This window comes from Ovis canadensis, chromosome 19, assembly GCF_042477335.2.
Source record: "Ovis canadensis isolate MfBH-ARS-UI-01 breed Bighorn chromosome 19, ARS-UI_OviCan_v2, whole genome shotgun sequence".
Taxonomy (NCBI): domain Eukaryota; kingdom Metazoa; phylum Chordata; class Mammalia; order Artiodactyla; family Bovidae; genus Ovis; species Ovis canadensis.
Genome location: NC_091263.1, coordinates 21,590,335 through 21,605,311, shown reverse-complemented (window position 1 = coordinate 21,605,311; position 14,977 = coordinate 21,590,335). Strand labels below are relative to the sequence as shown.

The window sequence follows — 14,977 nt, the reverse complement described above, 5'->3', positions numbered from 1 at the left end:
GCCCAGGGATTGAACCCAGGCCACAGCAGTGAAAGCCCTGAGTCCTAACTCCTGGACCACCAGGGTACTCCTGGCTGATTTTTTTAAAAGATCCCTCCAGCTGCTGTATTGAAGAGCCTTTTATAGCAATTCAGGCGAGAGAAGATAGCTCACAGTAGTATCAGAGGGTGAGTGTTAAGAAGTTGGATTGTGGGTATTTTTTGAAGGTAAAGACTTTTGCATTCCTGATGTATTCAATTGTGCTGTGTGAAGGGAAAGGAGGAGTCAAGAATAACCTTAGGCAGTAAGGAACTGCTACCTAGTGGGTTAGGTCAGGGGTCCCCAACCCCCAGTACTGGTCTGTAGTCTGTTAGGAACCAGGCCACACAGCAGGAGGTGAGTGGCAGGCAAGCAAGTGAAGCTTCATGTGTATATACAACTGCTCCCCATCACTCAAACCCCTCTCTCTTATCCATGGAAAAATTGTCTTCTATGAAACTGGTCCCTGATGCCAAAAAGGTTGGGGATCACTAGGTTAGGTGATGGGTGAAACAGAATTTGGGGAGAGAGGTCAGATACTCAGTTTAAAGCATGCTGAGTTGGAGACTGCTGTTCGATATCCAAGTGAAGATGTGGAAGAAACAGTTGGGATGTATTAATATGGAGTTCTAGATGGAGCTCTAGGCTGGAGAGAAAACTCTGGGAGATTTAGCATACGGATGGAATTTAATGAGACTATATGAGATCACCAAAGGATTGGGTATAGATAGAGAAGAGGAACAGATACTGAGCCCTGAGCCATTAAGTGGTCAAGAAAATGAGGAAATGGTGGAGGAGGCTGAGGAGCAGCAGCTAGTGACACAGGAAGCCATGTAAAGAAGAATATGTAGCAAGGATGATCAGTTATAGAATACGACGCTGAAAGGCTAAAAAGACGAGGAAGTAGAATTTACCATTGGATTTAGTAGTAAGGAGATCATTGACTACAAGGATAAGAGCTGTTTCTGTGGAGTCATGGGGTAAAAATCTGATTGAAGTGAGTTCTAAGGCCGAAGGGGAAGAGGAATTGAAGATAGCATGTAAAGACGACTGTCTTAAAGAGTTTTGCTGCAAAAGGGAGGAAAGAAATGTAGTGGTAGCTGGTGAAAGAGTAGGGAGGGCCAAGAGAAAATGATCCAGTTGAAATCAATAAATGATTATCTAGAGAAAGGGGTGGAGAAGGCAATGGCAACCCACTCCAGTACTCCTGCCTGGAAAATCCCATGGACGGAAGAGCCTGGAAGGCTGCAGTCCATGGGATCGCTGAGGGTCAGACATGACTGAGCGACTTCACTTTCCCTTTTCACTTTCATGCATTGGAGAAGGAAATGGCAACCCACTCCAGTGTTCTTGCCTGGAGAATCCCAGGGACAGGGGAGCCTGGTGGGCTGCCGTCTATGGGGTCGCACAGGGTCAGACACGACTGAAGTGACTTAGCAGCAGTAGCAGAGAAGGTGGGGGGGAGAATTGTTGGAGCAATGTTCTTGAGTGGTGGAGAGGAGATGGAATCTAGTGCAGAAGTGGGGCTGTTGGTTTAGTATAAGAGTATGAATTATTTCTCCGGGAGATGGTGATGGACAGGGAGGCCTGGGGTGCTGTGATTCAAGGGGTCGCAAAGAGTCGGACACGACTGAGCGACTGAACTGAACTGAACTGATGAATTATTTGTCTATGATACTTGGCAGGATAATTAGTGTGATAGTGCAGAAACTGGAAGGGGTATGTGTGTTAGTGGAAATCTGTGCAAGTTCTAAAGACCTCCAAGTAGAAAAAAAAAAAAAAAGACCACATAACAAAGGAGTAGGAATCAGAATGGCTTTGGATTTCTCAGTGACAGCACTAAAATCTAGCAGACAAGGGGTAAAGGCCTTAAAAAAACCTAAGGGAAGATAATTTGCATCCTAAGAATTCTATACCCAGCCAAACTATCATTGGGTATAGACTGTCTGCATTTTCAAACAGACAAGGTGAGCTGGCTATCTTCTGTTTGCTCTTCCTGATCCTTTCTCTATCCCTTTTTGTGCTCAGATAGGTAAACCTGCATGGATTCCTTTGCTCGAGTTCTCTTGCCTTTGGCTTCTGATGGCTTTGGCAAATGTGACACTGGTGGGATACCTCAGGGCAGAAGGAGAGAGGTCAGTGCTGTGTTCATTTACTCAAAGCCACAGATCTTGCTCATCAACACTTTTCTTATCGCTACAGCTCTCTGGATTCTAGTGAACATTCCTTCCTTTTTCCCTTCAGCCCTAAATCTTCCTGCTCTTGCTAACCCCATCTCTCTTAAGATCATTAACGCCTTTATCAATCATTCCTTCATTAAGCTTTCACCTGGAACTTGATTGAATACAGGTCTCCCAAAACATAGCCATACCCGATTTTTTTTTCTCATAAAACCAACGGAGGAAGTTCTCCACTAAAATACGAAAAAAGACACAGGAATGAGGCAAACAGAATCCGCACAACAATGGCGAAAGATTGCAGGATGACAGCTGTGTCTTAGGTAAACAGAACAACCAACTCTAATTGCAGCAGCCGAGGCAGTAGTGACAGTGCAGGAATTTCACACCCGCTGCGAGGTTTGTGGGCCCGAAGGGGGGGCGGGAAGAGAGAGAATGAGAGAGAGAGAGAGAGAGAGAGAGAGAGAGAGAGCATTGTTCCCCTGACACACCCCAAGGCGCCCGGCTGCAGCCCAGGACTGCGGGAAGGGTGGGGGTGGCGGTGGCGGCAATCGACCCGCAGAGCTTAGGGCTGGCGCTGCGGCAGGGCGGCCGGCCGGATAACCTGCGCAGGCGCATCCCCGCCGCGCCGGCCAGCCTGCAGCGCACGCGCAGTTGGCCCTCTCTTACTCCTTCAGTCCCTGCAGAGCCTGGGTCCCACCCCCACAGGCCCCGCCCCGCTCCCGTGCGCCGAACGCTCCATATCCGGGTTCCCGCCGCCGCCGCTGCGCTCATTCAGCTTTGCCGGGAGCCGAGTGATTCCCGACCAAGATGGCGGCCGTGGGGAGAGTCGGTTCTTTTGGTTCCTGTCCGCCAGGAATAACCGCGACTTACACAGGCGGCCCCTTGGCCAACGAGCTAGCGTCGGGCAACGGCGGCGCCGCGGCAGGCGACGACGAGGACGGACAGAACCTTTGGTAAGGATCGCACCCCTCCCTGGTCCCCGCCGGCAACGCCGGCCCGGGGATGGTCCAGGGTCGCGTGCCCGCCGGGGCTCGGCGCCCGGCCCAGGCCGCCGCGTTCTCGGCCGCCCCCGTCCGGGCGTGGAGGCCGGGGCAGCCCCTCCGGCGCGGGGCCCCGGCCTGAGCGTGAGCCTTGTTCACCGCCAGGTCCTGCATCCTCAGCGAGGTCTCCACCCGCTCGCGCTCCAAACTCCCCGCGGGGAAGAACGTGCTGCTGCTGGGTAAGTGCCCCCACCTGCTCCGCCCTGCGCGGCGTCCTCCCGGGCCTGGGTCCGGGTCTGCCCGCCGCGCTCTGGCTGGCTTTGTGCGGACAGCCTGGCCGGGCCCCGCCCCACCTTCCGACCTGTCGCTGACAGCTGGGGAGGAGAGAGACTGGGACCCCTGCCCCGAGACCTGCAGGGACCCGCCCTCCCCAGAACCCGCCTCCTCCCCTGGGTGTGTGGGGGTGGCCCTGACAGCTTCCCCTGGGAGGGACAATGCGATAGCCCAGCGGAGAGAGCTCGTGGCTTGGGCTTTACGTCGAAGATAAGGACGGTTTTTCTTTCATAACAAAAATTGGTAGCAGGAGGCTCTTCGCCAGAGTTCTGTTGCAAATAGCATGCCATCAGTATTTAATAGCAAGCTCTTTGTGTAATTGACAGACGCTAGAAAGGAGACCTGGTAGTTGTGATAAATGTTCTTATTTGAGTCAGTTTTTATAGGTACAATGGGCTCGTGTTGCAGCTGCCTTTTTCGCTGACACCTATAGGGCAGTAAACAGCTCTCTTGTTCAGCCCCTTTGGCCAGATGGGTGTAATAAGGAGAAATGGTCTAATGTGTCCTGATTGTTCTATATCCCCTCTACTCTCCGGGAGTTAGGTATTTGTTTCTTTACTGAGTCTGCGGGTGGACGTGGAGAACAATTCACAGCTTCACATTTTTGCAGGCTTAGCTCCAAAGTCATTTAGAGGAGAGATTTCTTTCATACTCTTCCGATGTGAAAATTTGGTTTGGCTCATAAGATGACGGTTAAATTTTAAAACTTTGGTATTGATGCCTCAAGACTTTTTATGTGCATTTAAAAACAGGAAAGGAAACAGAATTCAAATCTATTTGTCAGGGTCTGCTTTTAATGGGAATGTTTAAATAAAAACATTATTTTTCATGAACTGCTGCCAGTCTGCAGTGTGATTCTTGGCGTTAATAAGTTAATGAAGCTATTTGAAAAATTAGTATTACCTTTGTTTTTAATGTGATTGAGAGTATCTACTGCAGATTCACCTGGGTTCCCTCATGGCCCTATCACATACTAGTCCTATGATCTGAAGCAAGTTCTTTGACTTCTGTGACCCTCAGTTTCTTCTTTCTTAAAATTGACGTTCTAGAAATAATACCTACTTATTATTATGGGGACAACTGAGTGAGATAATGTTTGTGAACTGATAACAGCCCAGTGACTCTTTGTGAATCTCTTAAGTGCATTAGAAAATATTTTTATTTTAAAAATTGAGTTAGTACCTACATAAGTGGTAATATAGGCCAGAGACAGAATCCAAAAGCAAAAAAAAAAAAAAGGAAAAAAATCCAGAAGATGTTTTCAATCTACTAGCTTAAACAAATTTCTATTAAGTGCTTAAACTAAAATGTGCCTAACACAGCTTGACCTCATTGAGGTGGGTTGTATTTTTGAATACTCTCAAGACTTCTTTTCAAATGCTGCTGCTGTTAAGATAAGATCCTGATTTTTGTTTTCATTTTAGAAGTTCTTCGCAACTAATCCTTAGTGCATTAGATGTTAACTTACATGGTTCTGTTTTTAGTGAAACAAAAGTGACAGCTTTGTTCATTTCTTGATGTGTCTAATTTGCACTGAGGTTGCACCATGCGTTTTAAACCCTTTTTTAAACTTGTCTTTGCGTCAAAGACTGAATATACTTAGAGGCCCTAGACTTCCATCCCTCCAAACTTAGAATAGATTGTTCTATATCTTCTCTGCTGTAGAATAGATTCCTTTTATATGAGCTTTTCCAGCTCCACCTGATACCAAGTTATGCAAGTTTATAATTAAAAAAATTTTGGGGGGGTACTATTTCTACTGGGATTTCATCAAAGTCCTTTTCAACTTTGGGGAAAAGCTGACAACAGATTTTTATACTGATTGCATAACCAGGTTTAATTTTCTGGAATACCTCTTAAAGATTTTTTTAATCACATTTTACCATCATGTATTACTGCCTTTAGTTTATGCTGGTGGAAGAGAATGTATAAATGGGATTGTGGTTTTCTTTGTTATGAGTTTGAAGGTGCTAGGCAAAGAATGCTTGGCTCTAGTATGTCTTTCATAATATGAATTATGGTGATCTCTAGAGTCCCATATTTAAAAAAACCAAATCTGAGACTAAAAGGATTTTACATTTCCAACTTATACGTAAAACAGGAACAGTGATCAAACATCATATATCCAGAACACAAATGGCAGTTGAGCTTTACCTTGCTCTGCAGCCTACCCTCCCACTGCCTGGAGTGGAAGGACTCAAAGCTGGCAATATTTGCCTATGTGTGAGCCATCCTCAACACATTTCCTTTTCTTTCTTATTTTAAAACTTTTCAGTGGAGTATAGTTGCTTTACATTGTTGTTAGTTGCTGTTGTACAGCAAAGTGAACCAGCTGTACATATACCCCTCTCTTGTAGATTTCCTTCCCATTTAGGTCACCACAGACCATTGAGTAGAGTTCCCTGGGCTATACAGTAGGTTCTCATTAGTTATATAACTTGTATATAGTAGTATGTGTATGTCAGTCCCAATCTCCCAGCTCATTGCAGCCTCCCCTCCCCACTTTGGTATCGATTGGTTTGTTCTCTACATCTCTGTATCATCTGTATCATTCATCTGTATCATTTCTAGATTCCACATATAAGTAGTATTACATGCTTTTTTCTCTTCCTGACTTCACTTTGTATGAGTCTCTAGATTTATCCATGTCTCTGCAGATGACGCTATTTCACTCCTTTTAATGGCTGAGAGTTCATCAGGGGCTTCCCTGATGGCTCAGATGGTGAAGAGTCTGCCTGCAGTGTGGGAGACCTGGGTTCGATCCCTGGGTTGGGAATATCTCCTGGAGAAGGAAATGGCAACCGACTCCAGTATTCTTGCTTGGAAAATCCCATGGACGAAGGAGCCTGGCAGGCTATAGTCCAGTTCAGTTCAGTTGCTCAGTCATGTCCGAGTCTTTGCGACCCCATGAATTGCAGCACGCCAGGCCTCCCTGTCCATCACCATCTCCCGGGGTCCACCCAACCCATGTCCATTGAGTTGATGATGCCATCCAACCATCTCATCCTCTGTCGTCCCCTTCTCCTGCCCTCAATCTTTCCCAGCATCAGGGTCTTTTCTAGTGAGTCAGTTCTTTGCATCAGGTGGCCAAAGTACTGGAGTTTCACCCTCAACATCAGTCCTCAGGACTGATATCCTTTAGGACGGACTAGTTGGATCTCCTTGCAGTCCAAGGGACTCTCAAGAGTCTTCTCCAACACCACAGTTCAAAAGCATCAATTCTTTGGCGCTCAGCTTTCTGTATAGGCCAACTCTCACATCCATACATCACTACTGGAAAAACCATAGCCTTGACTAGACGGACCTTTGTTGCCAAAGTAATGTCTCTGCTTTTTAATATGCTGTCTAGGTTGGTCATAACTTTCCTTCCAAGGAGTAAGCGTCTTTTAATTTCGTAGCTACAGTCACCATCTGCAGTGATTTTGGAGCCCGCCAAAATAAAGTCTGACACTGTTTCCCCATCTATGCCATGAAGTGATGGTACTGGATGCCATGATCTTAGTTTCCTGAATGTTGAGCTTTAAGCCAACTTTTTCACTCTCCTCTTTCACTTTCATCAAGAGGCTTTTTAGTTCCTCTTCACTTTCTGCCATAAGGGTGGTGTCATCTGCATATCTGAGGTTATTGATATTTCTCCTGGCAATCTTGATTCCAGCTTGTGCTTCTTCCAGCCCAGCGTTTTTCGTGATGTATTCTGCATATAAGTTAAATAAGCAGGGTGACAATATACAGCCTTGGCGTACTCCTTTCCCAATTTGGAACCAGTCTGTTGTTCCATGTCCAGTTCTCACTGTTGCTTCCTGACCTGCATAGAGGTTTCTCAAGAGGCAGGTCAGGTGGTCTGGTATTCCCATCTCTTTCAGAATTTTACACAGTTTATTGTGATCCACACAGTCAAAGGCTTTGGCATAATCAATAAAGCAGAAATAGGTGTTTTTCTGGAACTCTCATGCTTTTTCGATGATCCAGTGGATGTTGGCAATTTGATCTCTGGTTCCTTTGCCTTTTCTAAAACCAGCTTGAACATCTGGAAGTTCACGGTTCACGTATTGCTGAAGCTTGGCTTGGAGAATTTTGAGCATTAGTTTACTAGCGCGTGAAAGTGAAGTTGCTCAGTCGCGTCCGACTTGTGACCCCGTGGACTGTAACCTACCAGGCTCCTCCGTCCATGGGATTCTCCAGGCAAGAATACTGGAGTGGGTTGCCATTTCCTTCTCCAGGGGATCTTCCTGACCCAGGGATTGAACCCCAGTCTCCTGCCTTGCAGGCAAACACTTTAACCTCTGAGCCACCAGGGAAGCCACTAGCGCATGAGATGAGTGCAATTGTGCGGTAGTTTGAGCGTTCTTTGGCATTGCCTTTCTTTGGGATTGGAATGAAAACTGACCTTTTCCAGTCCTGTGGCCACTGCTGAATTTTCCAAATTTGCTGGCATATTGAGTGTAGCACTTTCACAGCATCATCTTTCAGAATTTGAAAGAGCTCAACTGGAATTCCATCACCTCCACTAGCTTTGTTCGTAGTGATGATGCTTCTTTTTTTTTTTAAATATAAATTTATTTATATTAATTGGAGGTTAATTACTTTACAATATTGTATTGGTTTTGCCGTAAATCACCGTGAATCTGCCACAGGTATACACGTGTTCCCCATCCTGAACCCCTGTAGTGATGCTTCCTAAGGCCCACTTGACTTCACATTCCAGGATGTCTGGCTCTAGATGAGTGATCACACCATCGTGATTATCTGGGTCGTGAAGATCTTTTTTGTACACTTCTGTGTATTCTTGCCACCTCTTCTTAATATCTTCTGCTTCTGTTAGGTCCATACCATTTCTGTCCTTTATCGAGCCCATCTTTGCCTGAAATGTTCCCTTGGTATCTCTAATTTTCTTGAAGAGATCTCTAGTCTTTCCCATTCTGTTGTTTTCCTCTGTTTCTTTGCATTGATCTCTGAGGAAGGCTTTCCTCTCTCTCCTTGCTATTCTTTGGAACTCGGCATTCAAATGGGTGTATCTTTCCTTTTCTCCTTTGCTTTTCGATTCCCGTCTTTTCACAGCTATTTGTATACAGTCCAGGGGGTCACAAAGACTTGGACACGACTGAATGGCTTCGCTTGACTAGTATCTCGTCGTGCATGTGCTCCGCATGTTCTTTACCCGTTGCTCTGTTGATGGGCCTTTACGCTGCTTCCATGTCCTGGGTGTTGCAGAGAGTGCTGCAGTGAATACTGGGGTGCGTATGTCGTTTTGAATTACACTTTTTCTGATATGGGCCCAGGAGTAGGATCGCTGGATCATATCTCAAAGCATTTACATACAAATCTTAGTCTGCCTCCTCTGCCCCTCTTCCTCCCAGCTTCCCCAAACTGGGGTGTAGATGTGAATGCTGATTTGTGGATAAGATACTGAATTTTAGAGAGCTGTTCAGTGAGTTTTCCAAGGCCACACAGCTGTAAAGACCCTGCCCTCTGATTTTGGTGAGGATTTTGGACTTTTGATAGAAATTCCTTCAAGGGAGAAAGTGCCACCTACTCTTCCTACCGCATAACTTTTTAAAAAGGCTATCTTGGAGTGAAAATACTAATAATTAAAGTAAAATCCAAATATTTGTTGGATTCTAGGATGTAGCTTCTGTTGTCATGGTGTTTGTGCTGAAGAAGTCATTCACTTACGTCTGGCCCCTTGTGAAACCCAGAAACACTCTGGCGTTAGCATTCAGTCATTTTTGCTTGAAAGATTTTGAGAGTAAACTTGTCTGTTCTTGATATTAAAAGGCAGAACTTCTTGTGTGTATGTTTTTAGTAGGATTTAACTTACAAATGGTCCTTTTAATAACTTTTTTTTTCTTTACCCTTACTGTTTAATCAAACTTTACTACAGTGGTTGTAGTTATATGAATTTTAATAGCTGCTGTTGAGGGCACTTTCTCTGTGCCTTGGGTTACTTAACCATGTCTTGATAAGACTACCTAAGGAAAATAACAACAGCAACAAATTTATAGGCACTTACGTGTACCAGGCACATTAGGATTGTTTACATACCGAGATTATCCCTGTAAAGATCAGGAAAGAAAGAGCTGTTAGGTAAATTGCCCTGAGGTTACATAGTCAGAAAGGGGCAATGTCAGGATTCTGAACTGTGCAGCCTGGCTCCAGAGCCAGTATTCTCAATCTATACACCGGGCAGTCTCTCTTCAAGAAAAGAGAGCTTTCTTTGTAGGAAAAGTAAAAGATGTTTAGCAGTTATTAAGGAACTTTCTTTGGTTCTCCTGATGTAATCTGCCTCACTGCAAAAAATCTCATTGATAACGATTAATTGAATTAATTGTCTGAAGATACATACGTAGCTTTGGACGCCAGCACGGTGCCTGGCTGATAGATGAGACATTAGTATCGCTTCCTGTTCTGAGGCCATCGTGAATTAGTGAAAGTAGTTGGTTGGCCCATGTAAGCCTCACCTTTCTCATCTGTAAATTAAGAGACTTGGACTTGGTGATCTCTGAAGTCGTACCTCCTCTGATATTCTATAATTATTTCAAAGTGTAAAGCTTGTGAATTGTATATTTTTGAAGAAATGTTTTGAAAACATGGTGTAATTGTGTTTAAACTAATGAAGTGTTTCTTTGTATATGTGGACAGTTTGATTCCACTTGGAAGAAATGGAGTCTGCATTTTTTACCCCTGAAGGCATTACTAGTTCAGGATAGTGTGCAGCCAAAAAAAAAAAAGTCTCACAAAATACTGAGCATTATCAGAAATAAAATTCATTTCTTTTATGTTTGAATTATTGCAAGTAGTAGGCCTCAAGATACACATTGGACTAGAGATCTTTTCAGGGTAGTAACTTGTCAAGGAAGTGAGTGGTTTTCTGTATAAGGGCTGACTCTGAAAAGAATGAAATTGTTTAGTCAGAAACTGTTTGAGAGAAAGTGGGATTAAAGATCCCCAAAGTTGTATGACTTGGGAGAAACAGATTTTTGTCCGGTGGGCGGTGTTTTCTGGCGTGATTATAGGAATGTGATATAAGCGACAGTGCTGTCACAGCGATGCTGTTGGGCTGGTAATTTTCGAAGGATTAGCAAAACTATTGCCTATTATGTTACTGTTGCTATACAATATACCAAATATAAAGTGTTTTGAGAGTCCAGTGGCATATTGGTATTTTATGATGGTCAGCAGCCTATCAAGGCCACATAGTAAATAATTTAGGCTCTGGGAGCCATATGGTCTCTCTTGTAACTATTCAGCTCTGCCCTCGTAGCCCCCAGACAGCCATAGAGAATACATTCGTGGATGGAGGTGGCAGTATTTAGTAAAATTTTATTTACAGAAAGAGGCAGCAGGCCAGATGTGGCCTTTGGGCAGAAGTTTGTAGCCCCTCTTTTTAGAATGTTACGGGTGTCAGTTTCATCAATAACGCCAGGAGCCGGTTAATAGAGCTTTCTGGTTAACCGAATAATATTTGGCCCCTAATGGGTGCTCAGTAAATAACTGTTGGATGAATGTTGACCATCTTTTGCTTAAAGGTTCATTGTTATACCAGCTAGAGGTATAGTCTGAACACAAGTTTAAGAATTGTCAAGAGACGCTCATCTATTTCCTTCTTGAGCTACTGTGAAAAACAAAACAGAGCTGGGAGAAATAAAGATGTCAGGTGATAAGACATGAAGGAAGATCAGCAAAAACCCTTTGAAAATGCAGAACGGGAGCCTTGAGTTAGGAAAAGGAAAGATCCAAGTTGAGCATGGGACTGTGTCCCTATTGAGTGAGTGGCCAGGGAGCTTCCTGGTGGTCCAGAGGTTAAGACTGTGCTCCAGTGCGGGGGCGTGGGTTCAGTCCCCAGCTGGGGAGCTGTATCCAGCATGCTTTGTGGTGATGCCAAAAAGGAAAGAAAGAAACCACGGACTAGCCTTTTGGGTCCTTCTTTTGTTTGTAAAGTGAGGGCAGTGGTGTTAGAAAAACCTCACAGGTAACCTCTTTATTCATTGTTCATCAAGCATTTGTTAGAGCGTGCTGTGCACAACATGCTCTGCTGGGTCCTCTGGAGAAAGCCAGGCTCGCTAGGACTTGGTCCCTGCCCTCCAGGAGCTTGTGACCTCCAGTGGGGAAGGACTCACGGCATATGGTAAAAAGTCAGCTGTGTCAGTCGGAAGTAATTGCTAATCAGACTGCATAAGATTTTTGTGGGAAAGGTGGTGTCTGAGGAAACTTTTGCGAGTAGGGTGGGGAGGGGGGCACCGCAGGACGGCGGGGGCCTGTGGCTGTAGCCGAAGGCCTGGTGAGAAGTCCCGAGCTGCTCGGGTGGGGGCCCTTACCCAGAGGCCCTGGTGTCGGAGTCAGCCCTTCCGCCACCTGTGGGCAGGGTTCAGCCCCCTGGCCTTTCAGGGGAGAGTGTATCAGATTTCCTGGGATTCAAAGAACTAAAATGATGTGTAGCACACCTTCTGCTTATTTTAAGTGATAAAGGTAATGCATGTTTCTTGCCAGAGAGAAAGAATACTTATGAGTTAGAAAAATGAAAATAACACGTGATCTCACCACCTGGAGGTAATCAGTCTTCATTTTCTCTATGTATATATTTGTTTTTTAAACAAAATAGGCTCATACCTTATATTTTGAAATCAGATTTTTTTTTCTTTTTATGTATCGGAAGGTGTTTTTTTTTTTTTGGTGTGGTAGTGGATATGGATTCCCCTTTAGTGACTGAATAATACATATGGTTCTGTCATAAAATTATACTTGATAGGTAAACAGATTATTCTTGTTACACCCCATTTTCCGCTTACCAGGTATTATCTTTGGGATAAACTCCCACAGGTTGAGTTGCTGCTGCTGCTAAGTCGCTTCAGTCGTGTCCGACTCTGTGCAACCCCATAGACGGCAGCCCACCAGGCTCCCTCATCCATGGGCTTTTCTAGGCAAGAACACTGGAGTGGGGTGCCATTGCCTTCTCCAATGCAATACTACTCAGCCACAAAAAAGAATGGAATGACGTTTGCAGCGACGTGGATGGACCTAGGGACCATCATACGAAAGGAGAATGATCCTGATACACGTGCTCATACATGACACCACCCAACAGGTGGAGTCCAAAATACGACACAAACGAGCTTACTTCCAGAACAGAAACAGACTCACAGACACAGAGAACAAGGTGACCACAGGGGACAGGGTGTGAGAGAGGGGCAGATCAGGAGTTTGGGATTAGCAGATACAAACTGCCATATTAGTATATAGTGTGGATAAACAACAAGGTTCTATGGAGAGCATGGAAAACTATATTCAGGATCTTGGGATAAACCATAATGGAAAAGAACATGAAAAAGTACGCACACACATATGTAACCGAATCACTCTGCTGTATAACAGAAACTAACACAACATTTTAAATCAACTATACTTCAGTAAAAAGTATTCTTTTAAAATCCAACTGTTGCAAAGTATTCCTTCCATGATTCTGCCTAACTGAAAATAAGCCACGTATAACTTTTACAGCGCGCATGAGCTGTTAAAGCACTTCTTAAAATCTTCTCTTTCCTCAGAGTATGGGTAAAAGGTAAAAGTAAATACAAAATAAAAGTCCTCAACGAAATCCTGAACAGACCAGCAAGTTCACGGTATCAAATATTAAGACAGTAAAAGTCATCTCGAGAACTACTAATTAGGGAGAACTTGAAACAGTTTATCAAGTACAAAATAAGAGTACTAATAAGCTAAATGATATGATGAGTTTAAGGTATTCAATTTTACAAATGGAATAACCAAAGTTTCAGCTGTTTCTTTTCCCAATCTTAAAAATTTCCTTTGATCTTAAATAAAACCAGCAATCAAAGAATCTTTAAAAAGAACTCCCCTGAAAATGCCACTTAATAAACTAAAGTATTACCATTTGGGACAATTTCAGAACACAGATACCTATTATATGTGGAAAAATGAGCAGTACACAGAAGTGGCAGATGGCACCTGCACATAAAAGGACTTCAGTCCTCATCACGTAAAGGAGATCTGCCTCTCTCCTGTGAGATTCCCATGTTGTTTCTATATAGAAACATTGTTGAGTCGAAAACTGATCTAACCAAGGGCTTGGTGGAAACCTGTGGTATACTGTTTGTCAGAATTCATTGAACAGGTGTTTCCGGAGCACCTCCTTCATATGCAAAGCTGAATATGTGCTGGAAGGGATGAAAGCATGAGAAACTCTCGTAGGCTCCAGACCTGTCCCTAGAAGGACTTAATGCTGTCATCTCAGCACTCACCAATGGAAAGTATGTACCTTCAGAGTCTTCTTGAACATTATTAAACAGTAGTCTCAGAAGGCTGTCCTGTTCTACGTGTCCCACCATCAGTGTGTGAAAGCACGTGTTTGTCCAACACCATTGGTGACACCAGGGGCTGTTCATGTCAATCTTTGCCTCTCTGGTAGGCAGGTTAAAAACCGGCATATTAATTTAAAGGCAGCTTAGTTGTAGAATACATACTCTGCTTGTTCATTAAGAACTGTTGCATTAGGGTGACTTTGACCGTCTGGAGCCTAGGAACTGTTAATACCATTGGGCTCAGCATTTATTGGCCTTGGTGAGTGTTTATTGCAGTAAACTCAGTGTTGTTCAGTTCAGGTCTAGTGAGAGAAACGGTAAAGGATAAGTTTTGCTTTTACCGTCACCTAGATGGCTGAATGGTGTTCACAGGTAGGGCTAGGACCAACGATGGGGTGTGCTGTGCCTGTTACTCGAGTCTTCCGCTGGTGCTTTTCTCTGGAGCATGCTGCCTGTCTTGTGGAAGAGGGTGCACAGCTGAGCTGGGATTCAGGGCTGGCTCTCCACCGCACGCACTCCTCGACACGCTGGAGGGAGGTGGTCTTGAAGCAGTGGCTGCAGACCCTATGGCTGGTCGGTAGCTTCTCCCTGCCTTTGCTGGCTGAGGCAGGGGAGAGATGCTCTTTGCAGACGAAGAGCAGACCAACCCCCCAGCCTGCTTGGGTCATCCAGGTAACTCACGGAAGCCATGTGGACGGTCCACGCCCAGAGGTAGCTCCGGTGGTGACTGCGTGTGGCCCTTGTCAGCAGAGCTTTCAGATGAAAAGGATGATTTATTTTTTTATTTTTAATAAAAACATTTTTGGCTGTGCTGAGTCTCTGTGCCGCGCGTGGGCTTTCTCTAGGTGGGGTGCTCGGGCTTCTCGTCGTGGTGTCTTCTCCTGTGGAGCGCCAGCTCTAGGCTTGGTAGCCGTGGTGCGTGGGCTTGGTTGCCCCGCAGCGGCTGGAGTCTTCCCGGACCAGGGATTGAACCTGTGCTCCCTGCGTTGGCAGACGGATTTTTAACCACTGGACCACCAGGGAAGCCCAGTAATTCATTTTCCATCATGCAAAGCCAAATCAGAGGTGCTCATTTTACAGTGTTGGTATCTTACTCGGATAAAGAAGGAATATGGCAGGCTGGAATTCTCTGTTATGATTAGTATCATGA

At 44.8% G+C, this 14,977-nt stretch overlaps 1 protein-coding gene across 1 annotated transcript in view; it reads left to right on the top strand.

Annotated features, from left to right (window-relative positions):
• The first annotated feature begins 1,668 nt into the window (after positions 1-1,668).
• The window catches only part of DYNC1LI1 (dynein cytoplasmic 1 light intermediate chain 1), a 53,882-nt gene continuing 40,573 nt past the window's right edge, over positions 1,669-14,977 (top strand). The window contains exons 1-2 of the mRNA XM_069561315.1: positions 1,669-3,151; positions 3,344-3,417. Coding sequence (XP_069417416.1) covers positions 3,006-3,151; positions 3,344-3,417 — 220 coding nt within the window. The 5' untranslated portion in view covers positions 1,669-3,005. The remainder of the gene's footprint in view (positions 3,152-3,343; positions 3,418-14,977) is intronic.